The 20511-nt window shown below is 36.0% G+C and overlaps 1 protein-coding gene and 1 long non-coding RNA gene across 3 annotated transcripts in view; one reads left to right on the top strand and one right to left on the bottom strand.

Annotated features, from left to right (window-relative positions):
- Nucleotides 1-18510, top strand: part of RSBN1 (round spermatid basic protein 1) — a 42570-nt gene extending 24060 nt beyond the window's left edge. For both annotated transcript variants that reach the window (XM_067727313.1, XM_067727312.1), the window contains 5 exons: nucleotides 4460-4597; nucleotides 4905-5047; nucleotides 11705-11872; nucleotides 13136-13244; nucleotides 13886-18510. In XM_067727313.1, coding sequence (XP_067583414.1) covers nucleotides 4460-4597; nucleotides 4905-5047; nucleotides 11705-11872; nucleotides 13136-13244; nucleotides 13886-14359 — 1032 coding nt within the window. In that variant the 3' untranslated portion in view covers nucleotides 14360-18510. The remainder of the gene's footprint in view (nucleotides 1-4459; nucleotides 4598-4904; nucleotides 5048-11704; nucleotides 11873-13135; nucleotides 13245-13885) is intronic.
- LOC137219167 (uncharacterized) lies at nucleotides 1473-20488 on the bottom strand. Its single transcript, XR_010941003.1, has 4 exons — nucleotides 20343-20488; nucleotides 19249-19294; nucleotides 4490-4591; nucleotides 1473-1956 (listed from the first exon to the last, which is right to left on the bottom strand). It is a non-coding gene; the product is annotated as an uncharacterized lncRNA (long non-coding RNA).
- Nucleotides 20489-20511: the final 23 nt, after the last annotated feature.

Raw genomic sequence — 20511 nt, 5'->3', positions numbered from 1 at the left:
CTCTGACCACTTAACAACTCCTTTACATTGTTTTTTGTCAACTTTTCTTTCCCTTTTTTTTTTTTTTAATTTGGAGCTTTCCAAGACCCCTGTTCTTTGGACTCCATATTTTCTCTAGTCAGGTCTCTCTTAAGACTAAAGTTCCGATTACTGACAATGACTAGGATTTGTAACCTCAGTACCCATCTCTTCTGATTTCAGCAAATTACCACAAACATAGTACCTTAAGACAACAAAAATTTAGTCTCTTACAGTTCTGAAGGAGAATCTTTTTGTTTGTTTGTTTGCTTACTTTTTTGTTTTGGGGGGTTTTTGTTTGTTTGTGCCCCCCCCCCCACTTCTGGTGGCCATCTTTATTTCCTGGCTTGTGTTCCCTTCCTCCATCTTCAAAGTGCATCAATACAGTCTCAGCTTTTATCACCAAGTCACCTTCTCTCTGTGGTGAAATCTCCCTCTGCTTCCTTATGACAACTGTGATTACGTTTGGGCTCACCTGGATAACCCAGGATATCTTGCCATCTCCAAATTCTTAATTTATTCACAGCTGAAAAGTCCTTTTGCCGTATAAGGTAACAGTCACAGGTTCTAGGGATTAAGACCTGGATATCTTTGGGAGCCGTTATTTCGCCTACTACACACTTCAAGCTCATTATGTCCCAAACTGAAGATACCACCTCCCCACCCAAACTTGGTCCTCTCCTCTAGTAGGAAGAGTGCTTTCTCTATGTGGTTGCAAAGGGCAGAACCTGCAAGACATCCTTGACACTCCTTTCTTTTCTCTATCATATCTAACTTTCTCCAAGTCCTTACAATTTTATCTTATAGTTATTTTTCAAATCTTTAAAAAATCAACTCCACCGTTATTAGCTTAGTTGGTTGTTTCTTATTTGGAATATTACAGAAACCTCCTAACTAGTCATTTCTCTTTCAGTGTCCTGTTGAGAAAACAAAAACAACTCCCAAGCCCCCCACCCCCCCTAAAAAAACAAAGGCAAATCTATTAACTTTCCTTTTACTACTTTAGATCCTTCAGTGATTCCCCCAATTCGTAATGTGGTCTTCAAGGCTTTCCATAATCCAGCCACAGCTTGTTTCTCCAGTCTCATCTTCGTTTTTCTCTTTTGTTTTCTGTGTTTAGCATCACTAGCTTTTTTCTAGACCCTGGAAAGGGTGATGCTTAAGGGATTTTATTTCCGTTCAACTTGTTCTACAAATTTTAATTCAGTGTTACTTTGAGGAACAGTTTATCCCCTAGATCAGCATCCCGTGTTCTCTTTTATAGTGTCCTACAAGTGCCTGAAGACTTGTCACAGTTTATAATTATTTGTTTAGTATATGCCTCTCTCTACTAGACTGTAAATTTCCAGGGGCCAAGGATGGGTCTGGTTTGCTGTATCTGTGTTTAGGACAGTGTCTGCATATAATATACAGTAAACTTTTATTAAATGAATGATACTGGCTTTCCTGTAATTCTTGTTCTTTATTTAAGGCTATATAAGTCTACTCTTCTGTGATAAGCTTCCAAGTATTTGAAGATTATTGTGTCCCCACTTTAATCATTTCAAGTCAAATACTTTTGAAATATTTTTAATTTCATCACTCTTCCTCCAATCTGTATGATTTCCAAGTCATTAATCATCTTGATTGTTCTCTTTCGGGTGTGCTCTTGTAATAGACTTTTTTTTTTAGCCCAGAGCAGGAGATAATGCTCCAGGTGTCATCTGTGCAATATGGAGTATTGCCTCCCTTAGTACAAAGTATACAAGATATAGGCTAAACCACCGTAACAAAGAGATCGCACATACAGTAGCTAGGACAAAATAAGTTTCTTTCTCAAGTAACAAGCCCAGAGGTAAGCAGCTCTGTTCCATGATGTCATCTTGGATTCTCCTTTCCTTCTGTCTTTAAGTTTTGCCATTTCCTTTGGTGTTTTCATGTGCATGGTTGAACTTGGCCCTCAGAAGAGAGAAAGAGGAAATGGAGAGCAAGCCACTTAATTACATATGCTCTAGAAATTGCATATGTGACTTGTGCTAACATCTCATTGGCCAGAACTTAGTCATAGACCACACTTAGTTGCCAAGCAGCTATATGCCCAAGAAGTTCTGTTACTTAAAAAAAAGGGTGGGGGTAGAATAGATACTGGGGATAGTTAGTAATTTGCTTGTTTGGCATTAGTGTCACACAGTTGGTACATGTTGAATTTCTGGCCATAAATGTTGTCCATCTTCTAACTTGTGCTGTTAGTTTTTTAAATGTATCACAAACATTAACATTTGTTAAATTATTTTATACAAGTGATAGATACTGTTAATCAGCTTTACTACTATTACCTTTTTTTTGGCCACAATTGAATGGCTGATTATTTCTAGACTCAGCAAACATAAATTCAGCAGTTTCTCCTCTTCAGGTTTACTTTCTCTTTCCAAATAGGAAAGGATGCTTTATGTTTATTCATGTCACATATTAATTATCCTAGGTGTTTGCATTTTTACGTTGTCTTCGAGTTCAGTGCTATTGAATTTAGTGGTACTTAAATTAGGTAATCTCAGAGTACTGTATAAAAATGCTTATTCAGTCTCACTTTGTGTGCAGAATTTAAAGTAATGTGAATTCCTTCAAATTAATAATGCATTAAGAGTTGTATAGTCTCAAAGCTAGTAGGCCACATAAGTTGGTGAAAACTACCACATGGCAGTGTACTTCTTAAAGATTGGTCTCTTAAGTTATGTGAGATTTAAATTGTGACACATCTTTAGGACATTTACCACATAGCTTGAAAGCCTTTGTTGGAAGGAATTTCTGATAATTGGGAATAGTTGGGGGGAGGTATTTGGAGGAGAGTGGTATTTCTTTTATTAGCCCTGAAAGCATACTATTCCTAGAACTTGTACTAAAGTTAAATTCTGCTTGTTTTAGGGTGCTTGGCTTAGAAAGGTTACAATAATGCTTACTTAGAAAAGCTTCCTTATCTCTGTATCCCATAATCATCCTCTTTCCCAGACTGCCTCCCCTGGCTTTTAACAGCATGATGATCATACAAACAAATGGAAGGTAATTCATACCAATATATGCAAGGTAATTCTGGCCTGGGCGGTTGCTGTTTAAGGATCACCTAAAGAGATTTTTGGGGAAAAATTTGTAAGGAATTAAGAAATCTCTGCTATTTGATAACAAGATCTCAGACCTCTTTTTGGTGTGAGTGTATGTGTGGGATGACATTAAATTGTCTATGAAAAAAAAAAAACAGTGGGATGATTCTGAAAATGCTGCTAAAAAACTAGCACTAAAGAACTGTGTAAGAAATACTAGACAGTCATTTATGCTTTCTATTGAGGCAAAAGAGGTGATATTTGAAACAATAAGAAGTGATTCTTAAAAAAAATTTTTTTTTGACTCTTCAATAGAAACCCATCATTTAAATGTATAATTGTATGTTAGGCTTTTCAACCTAATCTGCATCTTACCTGAGGTAGAAAATGCTAGGTTACTGATCCAAGGTGGAAATCCTGGTTAGAATCCAGCATTTTTAGTCTAGTCATCTGTATGCACAGGATCTGTCTCTACATTTGAGAAACATTCATTCCGAATTGGAGGTAGGAATATTAAGAACATACATGAAAATGACTAGAAGAATAATATCAGCTTGTATTGAATCACTTGGTAGATTCTGTTTGAAAGTCAAGATTCCCTGGGCTGCAAACTTGTATAGAATATGCCCTAAGTTTACTAGAGTTGGTACAGAGAAAATGTCTATGCTTGCAGGTAACATTAGATTATCAAGGGAGATCAGGAAGGCTTTCAGAAGAAAAATCTTGAACTCATCTTTGAAAGTTAAGATTTAGGTTGACAGAAAAGAGGACATTCCAAGAAGGGCAGATTCAGGAGAAAAATCACTACAGATAGATACAAGTATGGCATAAGTTGGTTAGAGAAAAATATCAGCCTGCCTAGGGTGGAGGATCTTATATGGAAGTACTGGGAGATTGGATTTAATAACAGTCAACCTGGTATCTGGCCTGATGTGAAGGCTTTCAAGCTAGGGAGTACAAAATGAATATGGAAGATTAATTTGACAATAGTCTATTTTCTTCCCCTGCCCTGTCAGTTTAACTGTTTATTTACTGATTTTTTTTCCTTATAAAGATCACTTGAAAGTGTTTACAAAGTTCAAAAATCATCATTCTCAGAGAAGTTTATCTTAATGTTTTCAGTATTTCCTTGAGACGTTGGACCATGGACTAACTATCACCTTGAAATTTCTGTTTATGGTTCATATATCAATGTATTTGTCAGTGTGCTAGGGTGCCTTTCTGTAACTATTGACTTTATCCAAGGTACTGACCGTTGAATTCTTAGTATGTAGAAGAAATAGCAACATTGGAAATAATACCCTATCCTGATTCTTATGTTATAGTGTACTTCAGTCCTTTCTCCCCCCTCTTTCATTTTATCTCAGGTCAACAGGACATACTGCTGTGGCACCTACCGAGCAGGTCCTATGCGGCAGATAAGTCTTGTTGGAGCAGTAGATGAAGAAGTTGGTGATTATTTCCCAGAGTTCCTTGATATGTTAGAAGAATCACCATTTCTGAAAGTGAGTGTTTTTCAGGTTATTAAAGTTCTGATCGTTACTTAAATGGACACTTTCCATTAAAAAGTTTTAAGCTAATCTTATCTATTAAAATTTTTTTATCCAATGTTTTGAGTAGAAATGTTTAGAAAATTATTGGTATAAAATACTTAACTTCAATTATTCTTTTTTACATATAAATTACTGTCTAATACATTTTTTCTTCATACACACAAAATAACCTCCTTAGAGCTTTCTTTTGGGTGTGAGGGGTTAACTTGTAAATAGTCTAAAAATTTTTTTTAACGTGACTTATTCTTCTGACTTCCAGATGACTTTGCCCTGGGGTACGCTTTCTAGCCTTCGACTCCAGTGTAGGTCCCAGAGTGATGATGGGCCTATCATGTGGGTAAGGCCAGGAGAGCAGATGATCCCTACAGCAGATATGCCAAAGTCACCCTTCAAAAGACGACGGTAAACATTTATTTTTCTCAAATAAACAGAAGCACTTTTTTTTAGTTGGTTGCTTATAGAGATGATTGAGACTTGAGCACAGTTTCAAAACCATTTTTCTAAATTATTTGAAGAGCTATCTTAAGTAAATCTTCCAGCCGTCAGTTCCTTAGTCCAGTGAACTCATTACACAGTTACCAGAGTGAGGCAACTTTCCAAAAAAACAAATTTAATTTTCACTTCTTTTCTTAAAACCTGGGTCCTAACTGCCTGTAAGATAAAGGTCTAAACTCCTTTGTGTGGATTACAAGGATCTTTTCTAATCTGGCCCTGACAGTATCTCTTCTAGATGTATCTGCTTTTAGTCTGCTCCAGTCATGCTGAACTCAGTTTCCAAACCATGGTCTTTCACAACTCTGTGCTTTTGCACTGCTCTTTTTGCTTGGAATGGCATCCCCTCCTCCATCTTCCTCTCTACCTGGCAAACTCTTAACGAATTTTCAGAACTTATCTTGGATGTCACTTCCTTTGTGAAGCTTTTCTTTGTTCCCTTAGACTTAGTCATTCTCTTCTCTGTGCTCACACATCATTCTGTTCATTAATGATCTGTTTACATGTTTTTGGTTTTTACTATAAATTTTAACCTTTTTGAGGACAGTCTAATTCTTCTCTGTCTTCATTAACATAGCAAGTGATCAGTATTTACTGAATGAAACCAATGATGTATTCTCCTACAGCAATTCATATTGGCCTAACATTGTTTCAGACAAATTTATTTTGTTTAAACAAATGTAGATTAACTTATTCTAGGACTATGAAAAAAATCTCAATTTAATGGGACTGAAAATTAGCAACTCAAAAAATAGCAACTCACAATAAGTACCCAAAAGTGAGTTTTAATGGACTAGGCTAGACCTTACCTTAAAGCTCATAGGAGAATAAATACTAGAGCTAAGTATGGAATAACCTTAGGTACTTGAGATAATCATGAAAATACTTTGTAAAAACTATTTATGAATGCAAGGTGGTGGCATGGTAGAACATGGCAGTAAACCAAAACTTCTGTACATTGCTAGACCATAGCAGTTTTTGTACATCATGATGATGAATGTTGATATTCTAAATTCTTAAGTATTGCATACATTTTTTATTCTATAATCCTTCCCAAAAGGAAATGACCATTGTTTGTTTCCTGATTATTATAAACTTAAAAAAAAGATAATAGAAAAAAGTAAAAAGGCAAAAAATATCTATAATCCCACCCATTTAGGCACATTAACCTTTCCAATTTTGGTCCATATATACTCATAAATTTTCTTTTTACACAGATTAACTCATTCTTTATGTGATGTTTACTTTAAAACTTGTTTTTTTTCCCCCCTTAGGTTTACATGTTATATTAAGATGCAGCCATATCATCATTTCTAAATGACTATGTAGTTTTGACTGTATGGTTGTATCAAGATTTATTTAACCAATTCTTTATTTTTTTTAAATAAATTTATTTATTTTTGGCTGTTTGGGGTCTTCATTGCTGCATGTGGGCTTCCTCTAGTTGCAGCGAGCGGGGGCTCCTCTTCTTTGCGGTGCATGGGCTTCTCATTGTGGTGGCTCCTCGTTGCAGAGCATGGGCTCTAGGCATGCAGGCTTCAGTAGTTGTGGTGCGTGGGCTCTAGAGCGCGGGCTCAGTAGTTGTGGCGCAGGGCTTAGTTGCTCTGTGACATGTGGGATCTTCCTGGACCAGGGCTCAAACCTGTGTCCCCTGCGTTGGCAGGCGGATTCTTAACCACTGTGCCACCAGGGAAGCCCTAACCAATTCTTTATTAGTGTAAATTGTTTGCATTTTTTTCAATATAAATGGTGTTTTGACAGACACGACAGTGGTATGCTGGAGCCAGTTTGTACCAGCTTACAGGGCATTATTAGCCTCGCAATTCCACATTGAGTGAGGTCACATTAGTAACTTGAAATTGGCCATGTTGTGAGTATTTATACCACACAAATCAGCATATCAGCTACAAATGAGCCATCTCCTCTGCTAAAGCCAATTGTTAAACATGTATGGCACATCATTGATTGTGGCCAGCTGGGTGGTTGGTTGATAGGTAGGTAGGTAGATAACATCTTTGTGCCATGTGCATGTTTATTTCTTAGTGGAAATTACTAAAGGCTCAAAGTATATATACATTTCTAATTGACTTCCAGAAATGTACCAATTTATATTCCCACCCATATAGTAAAATAGTACCCTTTCCCCCATACTCTCCACTAACATTCTCTTTAACTTTGTTGATCTGATTGGACAAAAATGTGTTATTCTAATTTGTTTTTCTTTGAGGCGTTTGTATTTCTTCTTTTGTGATTCCCTCTTAATTTTCTTTACTCATATTTCTGTTGGGATATTTTTCGTTTGTAAAAATCCCTATGTATTGTAACTATTAACTATTTTTTTCTTACGTTATAGGTTTTTCTCATTTTTTTCTTTTAGCTTATGTTTTTTCTTTACTCATAATTTTTTTCAGTTTCTTTCTTCTTTACTCACAGAGTTTTATTTATGTGTTGTCAGATCTGTCTTTTCCTCTGAGGTTTCTTTTTTAGTGGCAAACTTAGAAGAGCCTTCTCTCATTTAGTGTTATAAAATACCTACATTTTCTCCTAGTACATCTGTGATTTCAGTATTTACATATTTTATCTACCTGGTATTGATTTCAGTATAGAGGGAGAAATTTAGTTTAACATTCTTTCCAAGTAATTAGGCGGTTGTAGCAACATCGTTTGTTTAATAATTTATTATTTCTCAACTAATCTGAGGTGCTATCAAATTTTATTTCTGTTGGGATTAAATGTTCTTAAGAGGGGCATTCAAAAGCACTTTGAATTAGAGTGAATACATCAAAACTTAAAAAGTAATGTCATCTTTTTGCATTAATGAGAATGCCCTGTTGCTGAAAATGATGGAATTAATGTGAGAAGCTGTCTATTTATCCAGGGCACTGCTAATGAAGATGATCTTTAAATTTATGAACTCTAGAGTTAAAGAAATACATGCACAGGGTTTTAAAACATGAAACAGTATAGTAGGGTTTATAATGAAAAATCCTGGCCACCTTTCTCTCCAGAAGCAAACACCTTTTTACCAGAGGCAAAAACAATTTCTGTTTTTAATGCCTTTTTTTGTTTTGTTTTAAGGGTTTGACAGGAAATTTGTCAGTTTCTTGGTATAATAGATAGGGATTTATTCCCTTTATGGGTTCTCCAAATAGTTAAATGAGCCTTACTTTATCCTCTTCCTCTCCCTTCTACTTTTTGTCAGCTGTGCTTATACATTGTTGAGGCTAATTCATATTCTGCTTTAAAACCATAATTAGGCTTTATATGCTTTGTCAATAGATGTATTCTAATATTTGAAAGCCAACAGATGGCATTTAAAATATTATGGGTAGGTAAGTTTATTGCAGATCCATCTAGTAGGCTAATATTCATATTCTAAGGTTCCAGTGGTTTGTTATCACTCAAAGGAATAATATACAAAAGGATATTTCTTTTCTGTATTTCACCTAGATACTGAAAATCATGCCACTTTTTAGCTTCGTTCATATTTGGATCATGCTGATTTTTTTTTTTAATTCTGTTTTTCCTGTAGTTTCCTTTGTTTTTTTCAATATAAATTTATTTATTTATTTTTGGCTACATTGGGTCTTCGTTGCTGCGCGCGGGCTTTCTCTAGTTTGCGGCAAGCGGGGGCTACTTTTTGTTGCAGTGCGCGGGCTTCTCATTGCAGTGGCTTCTCTTGTTGCAGATCATGGGCTCAAGGGACGCGGGCTTCAGTGGCTGTGGCATGTGGGCTCAGTAGTTGTGGCTCGCGGGCTCTAGAGTGCAGGCTCAGTAGTTGTGGCGCACAGGCTTAGTTGCTCTGCGGCATGTGGGTTCTTCCCAGACCAGGGCTCAAACCCATGTTCCTTGCATTGGCAGGCGGATTCTTAACCACTGTGACCAGGGAAGTCCTTCCTGTAGTTTCTGATTGCCTTTTTTTGAGGTGATACCATACACTTCTCTTGACCATATCCCTAATTATCTTCTATTCTGTTTATTGCTTAAGGTACATTACTTTTTTCTAGAATCACACTGACCTTCTCCTCTATGACTTTGGCGATTGCTTTTTTTTTTTTTTGGCTGTTGCTTTTTTATATAGCCTCTTTTTGGGGAGAATGTTGGTAGTTACATTGCATTCTTTGCTTTTATCATACCCTCAAGAATGCAGAATTTCAATCATACTGTCTGCTCTAACTCATCACTTTTTACCTGGAAATCTTTTGGAGCTCTGTGTTTTCTTACTTCAGTGTGAAAAGCTTATTTCACAGTTATCTACCATTTGATGTTTTTTCTGCCTTAACCTGTGGTTGTCTTCTTTCTGGGTTTATTTCTTTTCCTTGCTTGACCACATACTCAAGTTATATTCTACGAAAAGGAAGGTATTGAGTCATCATATGTCTGAAAATATCTTTTTCTGTCATTAAATATGATTGATAGTTTAGCTGTAGTCCAGAGGATGTATTTTCTCTTAGGATTTTTTTTAGCATTGCCCTAGTGTCTTCTGGTATCTAATATTGTTTATGAGAAGTCTTAATGCCAGTGTAATTATTCTTCTTTTGTAAGTAACCTATTTTCTTTTCCTCTCTGGAAGCTTAATTTCATAATGATATGTCTTTGGGCCTTTAATTCTTATTTTTTAATCCTTTTTGTTGTTTGGTGGGTACCTTAAACTGAAAGATTCACATCTCCTTTCATTTCTGGGAATTTTTCTTGCTTAGTTGCTTCAGTAATCTCTTCATTTTCACTATTATTTCTTTATGAAACTACTGTTGGCTGAATAATAGATCCCTCAGTTTGATTATCCTCGTATTTCTTACTATCTTTTTGCTTTCAGTTTCGGGACATTTACTTGACTTTTGTCTTCTGACAAAATCCTTACATTTCAGCATTGCATTTTTTGGTCTTTGTCAGGCTGCTGTAGGCTGTTTTCACATATCTGGTGATTCTTGGTTGACCCGTTCGAATTTAGGAACACAGCATTGGGCTTACTGGGCATTCTATTTATATTTCAGTGAGGCTTGTCAATAGATAGGTTTCACTTCAGAGTTAACAGGCATAGAAGTGGGCATTAAAGGATATGTCCAAATACCAGAGGATTACGTTAGTACTATTCATATGGTAAGTTCAATGTGTTTAGAGAAGAACATGCAGGATTTTTTTGGCTGAAAGTTTATCAGGATGCTTTTGGTTACAGGCAACAAAATTGATTCAGACTGGTTCATAAAATAAAATGTTATCCTGTATTTCAAGAAGTTCAGAGGGGTTGACTCTAGGCACCATATAGTCAAATGGTTGAGTGCTGTCATCAAGGAAACATCTTTTCCTTTTCTCTCCTCTGTCATTCTCTTTCCTAGGCTTTGTATTTACAGTGGCTTTCATTATGGTTGCTGGATGGCTATAGCAGTTCTAGGTATCACATCTGGATCTGGTTATATCTAAAAGAAGAAGAGATTGTCCTTTACTTCTTTTTTAGGAGCCAGGAAGCTTTGCAGAATTCTTAGCAGATTTCCTCTCATATTGCTAGCCAGAATCGATCAGTTCATGCTCATTCCTAAATCATTCACTGGCAAGGGGAATGAGCTTAGTGTAGTTTGCCAGAACTCATCAGGATCTACCTCTGGAGCTTGTGAATGAGGTTCCATATAGGGTAGGAGCAGATACCTAATAAAAATCAGAGTTCTTTCAGAGAAATTAAGATGAGAGATGGATGCTGGTGGGTCACCCACAGTCTTCTGCATGAGGGTAAATGCCTGACTGTCCAAATTTCTACCACTAGGGTGGCACGTGACAGGTTTATGTGCAGATTTCACTTTATTTGCTCCCTTCTCAACCTTACTTCCTTTCTGTCCATTATCATCATACTAGCCTCTTTAGCTGCCATTCCCTTCTTGTATAGTCTAGGCCTGTGGCTTTCTCTGCTCAGTTTCATTAGTCCAAGACACTTTTAATCATTTTTCACCTTCCAGAAATGTGTTGCTCTTGTTCATTCACTAATGCCTTTCATTTGTTGCTTCATATTCATATTATATTTGAGCACATAAAAAAGCAGAAGATAATATAATAAACTCCCATGTATTCAGTATCAACAGTTATCAATTCATAGCCAGTTCTGTTTCACCTATACTCCCATCCATTCTCCTACTGTTCTCCCCCACCCCTACCACATTAGTTTGAAGCCTTTTACTTCTCTTTTAACGTGAAAGGAGATCATGTAGATGCTCAGGTTGCCATCTTGAATTAAGTCTAGTAGAATGTTTTGAGACTTAAAAATGACTCAGGGTAAAGAGACATACAGCCTTGAACTCTGAGTTGTATTTTCTGTTGCTAGACAACTAAATTTTATATATTCAAACACTACAATTGTGCCAAATCAAAGATACAGCTTCTATATTATTGTGACATACTGAGAGAAGAAGGTAATCACATTCAGCATTACACTATAGCGTGTTAAATGCTGATGATCGAAATCATTGAACCCTTTTCAGCCCTCATCTTATTTAAAATTTGGCATTTTAGTAGACTTCTTGCCTTACTGCTGTTAATACTTCTTTTCCCCTCTTTGCTTCAAAACCAAATCAACTACAGATCAATGAATGAAATTAAAAATCTCCAGTACCTACCTCGGACCAGTGAACCCCGTGAAGTCCTCTTTGAAGATAGGACAAGAGCTCATGCTGATCATGTAGGTCAGGGGTTTGACTGGCAGAGTACGGCTGCTGTTGGGGTTTTGAAAGCTGTACAGTTTGGTGAATGGTAAGTTAATGGAACTCAGCTGCAAGATTGGTTAATGTCTTAAGAAAACGTGGACTCAATTTGAAAGGTTGGGGACAGTTTTTAAAAAATTACGGTAAAATGCACATAAAATAAAATTAAAATCTTAACCATTTTTAAATGTACAGTTCAGTAATGTTAAGTATATTCATGTTGTTGTGAAACAGATCTCTAGAACTTTCTCATCTTGCAAAACTGTAACTCTGTACCCATTAATCAATAACTCCCTTTCTCCTCTCCCCCAGTTCCTGGTAAACATCATTCTACTTTCTGTTTCTATGAATTTGACTACTTTAAATACCTCATATAAGTGGAATCAAACAGTTGTTGTCTTTTTGTGATTGACTTATTTCAGTTAGCATGATATCCTCAAGGTTCATCCATATTGTACCATGTACACATGTACCATGTGTCATAATTTCCTTTTTAAGGCTGAATAGTATTCCATTATATGTATATGCCACATTTTGTTTGTCCGTTTATCTGTCAGTGGACACTTGGGTTGCTTCCACCTTTTGGCTGCTATGAACAAATATCTCTTCACGTCCATGCTTTCATTCTTTTGGATATATACCCAGAAGTGGAATTGCTAGATCATATGGTAATTTGTTTTTTAATTTGGGGAGGAACTGCTATACTGTTTTTCATAGAGGTTGCACCCTTTTACACTCAGTTGGGGCCCGGTTTAAACAAGTCTCAGAACATATTTAAAAACTGTATTTTACTTTGTTTTTATGCCTTCAGGGCCTTCAATATTACTGTAGAGTTTGATCTGACGTTAGAGTTTGATTGAATTATAGTTCAATCACAGGTTAAGTATTTCAAGTTAAAGATCATTTAGCTTTTTTCCCCTCTCTACTTTGAAAGCTGGAAGGTGTGACAGTTGTGTGGCTGAGATGTATTCTGTCCATTTCTTTCCGTCCTGATAATGACATTATAGGGTGGCATGGAGATGGTGGGGCAAAGTGGTTAGAGGATTCAAATGCATCTAGTTTAGAATAAAACTGTTTTTAGTCATCGATGTTTTAGTTTTATAACAACTAATTTTAATTTTGAAAAAAAATGCTTTATTGGTGTTTTATTTTTTTTTAAATTGACTAAAGAAACAAATGTATACTTTGTCCTTAGGAGTTATGCATCTATTTCTTTGCTAGTATAGCAGTTCCAGGAACGGGAAGATTGAAATTTGTCACCTTTTTCCATTATGAGATGCTTGTTTCTAAAGCTTAATTTTGTTAATCTTAGGAGTGACCAACCTCGCATAACCAAAGATGTGATTTGTTTTCATGCTGAGGATTTTACTGATGTTGTACAGAGACTTCAGTTGGACCTTCATGAACCTCCAGTTTCCCAGGTAATAACGTTTGCTTTTTTATTTCTCTTTGAGTGAGATTTTGGAAATAAGTATCCGTATCTATTTAATTTTGCATTTTATCTTATAGTTGGATACATGGGATAGTGAATTTAATTTTATTACTATTAAAGGCTGTTTGTGGAGGGTGTTGAAAATCATTGAAACGGAGCTTCCCAAGCAGAATGCTTAAGATCCTTCAGTCTTTGGGATGCCAGGTGGGCCTGGGATGGTCAGAGGGCCCAGGATAACTCAGTTCTGGCCATGAGCAGTCTCAGCTGTTAATCCCATTGCCCTGCGTGTCCTCACCTGCAAAAGGTTGAAAGACACTGAAGGAGCAGACAAATGTTGCCCTTATGTGGGTCAAAGAATATTGATATTTAGTTGCATTTTGAAATACTTACTTAAATGATTCCCTAGGCCATCCTAATTTTAACCTGTACTTTTTTACTAGAAATGTAGTAAAATATGAGGAAAAATGTGTCTCAAGAATTGTAGGAAATTTTAGAAAGTTGTATATCATACAGTGTTGTTTAGCTTTAATTTGATCCTACTGTTCTCCTGTGCTAATTATAATGTTTTATTTGACTGCATCTTTACATATTTTACTTTAAAATCTCATGCAACTTTTTTCCTCTCTTAAGTGTGTGCAGTGGGTGGATGAAGCGAAACTAAACCAAATGAGGCGGGAAGGCATTCGTTATGCTAGAATTCAGCTGTGCGACAATGATATCTACTTCATCCCTAGAAATGTCATTCATCAGTTCAAAACAGTGTCAGCAGTGTGCAGCTTAGCCTGGCATATAAGGCTTAAACAGTACCACCCTGTTGTGGAAGCCTCTCAAAACACAGAAAGCAGCTCTAACGTGGACTATGATTTAACTGGAAAGAGAGAATTAGAAGTTGACTCCCAGTGTGTGAGAATAAAAACTGAATCTGAGGAAACATGCACAGAGATGCAACTTTTGACAACTGCTTCATCGTCCTTCCCGCCTTCATCTGAACTTAATCTACAGCAAGATCAGATGACTCAGCCTATTCCAGTTTTAAAGGTGGAAAGTAGACTGGACTCTGACCAGCAACACAATCTACAGGAACATTCAAGCACTCCTGTGTGATATGTACATATTCAAACACATTTTTTAACTTTTTTAAATTTTGATGTGAAGTTATAGTTTTATAACTGGCTTAAGTTAAGTTTTATTGGAGAAATCTTGCCTATAATTCTATAAAGAGAAATGACATTCCACAAATGTCAAGCATATCTTTTTTACACAGATTATGCAAAGTTAAGAGTTGTATCTTATCCCGTTAGTACAGTATGTAATAGTGGGTCTGCTGCTACTTTCTGTTTTAAGGTGTGAGGTAACAATTCAATCTCTTCTTCAAATCAAAATGAGAATTCTCTGGAATAACAGATTCTTATTTGGTAAATAATTCACTTCCTTTCATTTTATCTTGCCTTGTCTCTTGCCATATTTGCTGTTTTTATGATAGAAGATCAGATTTATGGTTTAGTACTTGTGCTTTTATGGCACAGATTCAGTTTCTACAGTAAAAAATGGCATAGGTCGCAGGAAACAATTCCTGCATCTTGTACGTGGGCAAGTCAGTTATTTAGTTCCAACCATAAAGAACAGATAGTTTCTAAGGAATTCAGTGGCTCTCTGATTTCTTAACAAAAGAGAAAGCACAGCACTTTCTGATCCAAACTGTCTTTTTTTGTATCTGTTATTTAAAGCCCAGTGGATATTTCAATTAAAAATATCTAAAGATGAATAGTCCTTGGTCATTCATTCTCCATGGTTCATTAATCTCTTCTAGAATACATGGTAACTGTGGAAGATATTTTGGGTAAAATAGATAATGTTGACATGATACTCTATTGTTCTGCTTCCTAGCATCCTCACATTCTGTGTGGATACTTTTGCTTCCTAAACTGATCACGAGTATCAAACTTAGAGAATGATACCTATCTTTCAGATGAGGCTGCCATATTTTGTGCATGAAACTTAGGAAAAACTATTTTTGTCACTTGGCATCAACCTCTTCATCATAAAGATCTGTTGAGATACTTCAGTTCAGAGTTTCAACTGGTGAATACCTGGGTTTATTTATTATTACTCTGTGTTGCTACTGTCTAATAAAGAATATGGCACTAGACTTCATCCTAGAGTTTCAGGTAGCCTAATCCTTATTAGTGCCTGAGTATTTAACCATTTTTTTTCGAACAGGCACAGTTCATATAGCTAGTGTAGTCTTAACTTTCTATTATTTTAGAATGTTAATGGGATACACATTTCACTCTCTCTTAGTTAATAATACAATAGGCCTTTTGTTTATTAAAGGAAGAGTACTCCCCACACCTAAGACCAGATTCTTGTATCTACCTGGTTATAGTGCAATTTGGAGATTTTTTTTTCTGGAGGTTGAGATTTGGAATATTTACATTAACATAGGCAAAAAAAGATGCTGCTTTATTATGTCTGTCACCATGAAAACTTAGCTGCATCTTTTGAAATATCAAATATGAATTTTCTCTAAAATATTCTGAAATAGGTTAAATCTTATATAAATATTACTTTGTGCAATATTGTTGTGTAGTTAAATGCATATTAGCAAAGTATAGAGGTCACTGTGTAAACCGATAGAAAAGTAACCATCAGCAAATACTGCAGTGATTAGTTAGAATCTGTATTATTCCTTATATATATGTATATGTATGTATTCTCTGTTAAAAAGGATGAAGACAAATAGAGAAACATTTCAATGTAAACCATTTATGAATTGGAAATGATGTTGGTTTTAGTTATCTTTGTAAATAAGGTAATTAGAATGGTATGGACAGTAATGTGATTATTGCAGGGGTGTTTTAAAATCTTGGGTATAAATTTTAGGGTAAATTCTGGTTTATCAAGGCTAATTTTTAAGGGACCTGCCTTTGAGGGTGTTTTTTGTTATTTTGTTATTTTAGGGGGAAGGGGTTAATCACAAAGTATGTGGGTTTGGGTTATTTCTTATTTTTGTTTTTCTGTCCAGAAGAATTTCATAGAGCTTTACCAGGCTGTGCAAAGTAAAATTCTTCTCAGGCAACATTTGCTTTTTAAAATAATCATGAAGAACAAGGTTGTTAAAGCAAAAACTTTTAATTTTTTTTCTTGTCTTCCAAGATCCGATTTCCCCATCTCCCACTTGCCATCCAGCAGATGCCACCTGTCATCTAAGCTGGTCATTGCTAATAAACAAGGAGACTGTCTCCTGACAGCCATCACTGTGTATAATCACTCAGGAACCAGCGGATCTGCAAAGACCTACAATCAAAAGCAAATCCCCATTTTCTTTTTATAAAACATTCTACCCTCAACTCCAATATAACATATATTAAAAGAGTATAAAAATGTTTAAAATCATGTACTAATAAATTCATTGTATGTTAGAATTGCAATAGAACTGAGAGAGAAACATTTAGCTAGTAATGTATCTGGAAACTGAATGTCTTATGTGAGTATTAGATTTTAATAGCATGCTTTAAAGACTGATGAATATAAAAGCGCAAGTTTTGAGTTTCTTACTTCTTTAAAGCTGTATCCTAGTTTAGTGATACAAATGATAGCAACTTTTCTAAAATCATTAAATTATTTGGTTTGGTGGAGTGAGGCATGGAACAATCTGGCGTCTTCTGACTTGTAAAGTAGTGATGGCAGTGAAGTTGTAACTGAAATGTAAGCTGATCTTCCTTTTTTGGTATGTTACCTGTTGTGCCAGCTCTTTGAGATTACTTGCAGAATGTGGCTATAAGTTTTAGTATTTTGTGGAGCAGAGGGATATTTTTTAAATGTGCTTATGGAAAGGACCCAGTAAATGAGTAAACTTAGTAACTAGAACGATTTTATGGTATTCACTAATCAGGAGAAAAGTCTTCCCCCTGCCCCAGAAGTCATTCTATAATTACCAAGATACACTAGGAGTAGGATTATGAAGTATCCCAAATTCATAAAGCAATAATAATAAAAACTACATATTTCTTTCCCCTCCAAAGTTTTTAACTCTTTAAAAATGAATTCCTAGGCTTAATTGTACTTTTAATTTGCTAATTTAGTACTTAGAATTTGTTTCACTGGTACTTTATTATTTTGAATTTAAAGACTTTTGAAAGGTACCCTTTCCCCTTAGAGATAGTTGGAATTACAGTAGACTAATATTAAAAGCTCTTGTAGGGGGAAAACGGGGCTTATCATATAAAATTATTTACTAAACCTTAGGAAAAGGTGTCTTGCATCAGTCTTAATAGGCATAAAGTTCATGCTTAATGACTGGAGAAACTTTTGCTTATTGCCTTTCCCTCTATAATTATTGTCTAGAATGAAAGCTAATTTAGGAACAAGATACCAAAATTCAAAAAACCCCTTAGTGCATGTATTCTTTATTATTATTAGTTCATTATTAGATCATTTATTTTCATCTATATTTGCCATTAAAAATTTATTTGCATTTATATCTTTAGAATAATTGAGTTTGTGTCTGTAAATCTGTTTTATCATTGCTACAAGTTTTTTAAAAAAAACTTTCACTAGTACATGCCAGAGGTTCATATTTCTGCTAAGTATTATTTTTGAAAAAACAGGTTGTAGCTGTATTTATTGGTCATGCAGTAAGTAGAGGAAATGTACAAGACAGATGTTTTTCTTTAGCACATAAGGGACCTATCCTCATCCTGAAAGTTTGTTGCTTTAAAAGCAAGTATCTCTCCATAAATATTATGGCCTTCCATTTTCTTCATACATCTTTTAGGATTCACTTGTGCATGTAGTTGAGACCACTGTCTCTTAATATAGCACTTTTCAATTCTCTCTAAAGAAATACTTAATGTACTACTTCTATCACATGTTGTAAATTTTCATGTAATAGTGTTTTCTGTGACTAAACTTCATTTTGATTGGCAGCTAAGACTTTTTTTCCTGTGGCTTTAATTTATCTAAGAGGTCTTTGCATATAGATGAAATGTATAATTTGCCTGGCGGACTATTTGCGTTTTGTGGCCTTAGTTTGTTTATTGACATTAATGAGTGTTTTAAAAAGGTTTTTAATGAATAGTCTTAAATCTAAATTTGTGTGAATAATAATCCTTTTAACACAGTGCTTTTTTGTAGCTGTCTAAGTGTGTTAAATTGTTAAGCTATTTCTTTGTAAAATAGGACAATGGAATGCATAGAGTTTTTTTTTTCCTGTAAAGTATTTTTTTAATAAACAAAGTCTGATTTGTCCTTTACTGATGTTTCATGACAAAATGAATCGCACATGTGAATTCTAGCTACCTGGAACCTGTTTTTAAAGTATTTGTCCCTCCCTTCTCTGTCCCCTATTATTTTTTACTATTAGAGATTACAAAATTAGAAAATCTTGACTTTCCTAAAGAAAGTTCATAGATACTGGGGGAAAATTTCATCCATATTGAGAGGCAGTTAGTTTGAGGGAAGAAGAAAAACTATGCTTGGCATTTGTGGCAGTTAACTCCTCGCTGCATAAATTGATTTATCCCTATGAGAATAATCTTAAATTTTTGTTCTGGGGATGCCGATATTTTTGAAAGTACATGCATACAGTGTTAGTTAATGAAGGTGGTTTATAGACGTTTCAGATACCATTGATGTATTAAGTGACATAACTCACTGGATTTTTTCCTCATCAGTTTTTATTTGTGTGAACTCTTTAATTGAGGTACCTGTCCTAAGCACTGATAGCTCTTGTTTATGATTAGGAAAGGAAGAGGGAAGGAACGAATGTTTTTTGAGTAACTGTTGAGGGCCAGGTACTTTTTATGAAGGTAGCTCATTTAATTCTCACAGCCTTGAGTAGGAAGGTAACAATACAATCTCCATAATACAGGTGAGAAAACAGGCTTGTTAGGTTGAATAAATTACCCGAAATCACATAGCTTTTAGTGGGAGCAGGGATTTGAATGCAGTTCTGGGTTCAAAGCCCACACTTTGCTCAGTGAGAGCCTTACCTGATTTCAGTTCTTCCAGGAACTCCCCCCAAGGCCTCTTTGTGTGCTAAGCAATGAAGTAAAATGTTTAATTAGTGTTATTTACGTCTTAAAGCAAATATTTAGATATACAAAAAATGACTTTTTCATTTTTCCAGTGTTGTTTTTGTGTGTGTGTGTGTGTTTTAAAGTCAGCCATTTGTGTTGAAACCAAACAGAATTGTCATGTTCAGCTCTAAGGATGGGAAAAGCTGTCAAGAAGCAAAAGCAGAAAGGAAGCCACTGCCAATGTGTGGAATATAAAAATCAAGCCTGGGTGAAATAATTTTAAATTAGTTCTATGGGAGTTACTTTTATCTTAGTCGATTTTCCTCATCGGTAAAACGGGGATAATAACTTCCACCTTATGTCGATTTGGTAGATAATCAAAAATAATGATGTAAAACATTTAGAACTGCATTTAGGCTTTCTGCAGTGGTCTAATCGTTATCTCATTAGCTTTAACTGACCCAAATGCTACAATGCTGGGCAAGCAAGGTCAATGCTTCAAGTGAGGTGAGAATGGCCGTTAGGGGTGTTCCAGTAATGGCCACAAAAGTATAGAGGAGGAAAGAGGCTTAAAACCTTCTTAATGTATCGTTAAATATTCATTTGAGGTCGCTACCGTTCCTTTCTCCTGACCTCTATCAGCCTGCTTGAATTTTTAACCTAGAAACAGTTCTTCCCGCCGCTACCTTCCCCTACCCTAATTTGGAAAAGTGTCCTGGAACCTGCCCCCCAAGCCTTGGCCCTCTTCTTCCTTTACCCTTGAGCACCCAGAAGGCTTAAGTCCCAGAGCTGCTGAGGGACGGGAGAGGAAAGGAATTAATAAGGCGCAGCCTGCCAGGACTTTCGTCCCAGGACGGCATAAATTCATGAAAACATTCGTTCATTAAGCAAAGGTAGAGAACCTGTGTGCCAGGCTCCTGCCAGGCCCTAGTCTCTGACCTCATGGAGTCTCCAGCCCATTGAGGAAGACCGATAGGATATAATGAAGCACAAAGAAACAGAAAACACAAGGAAAGATAAGCGTTGCAAAGAAATGAACGGGGAACTATTGGAATATCTGGACCGACCTCCTTTAGATGAAGGGCTGGGAAAGTCATTTGTGAGAAAGTGACCTGAAAGGTGATCTGGGGGAGCTGCTCTTGGCCTTGATCTCCGTGTAGCTCCCCAGCCCCTCGGTCCCGAAGCCTGGCGGAGGCTCGGCGGGAAGGCCCCGGGCCGGGGGCGGAGCCAACTTCA

Source organism: Pseudorca crassidens, chromosome 2 (assembly GCF_039906515.1).
Source record: "Pseudorca crassidens isolate mPseCra1 chromosome 2, mPseCra1.hap1, whole genome shotgun sequence".
Lineage (NCBI taxonomy): Eukaryota > Metazoa > Chordata > Mammalia > Artiodactyla > Delphinidae > Pseudorca > Pseudorca crassidens.
This window is presented reverse-complemented; position numbering and strand designations above follow the sequence as displayed.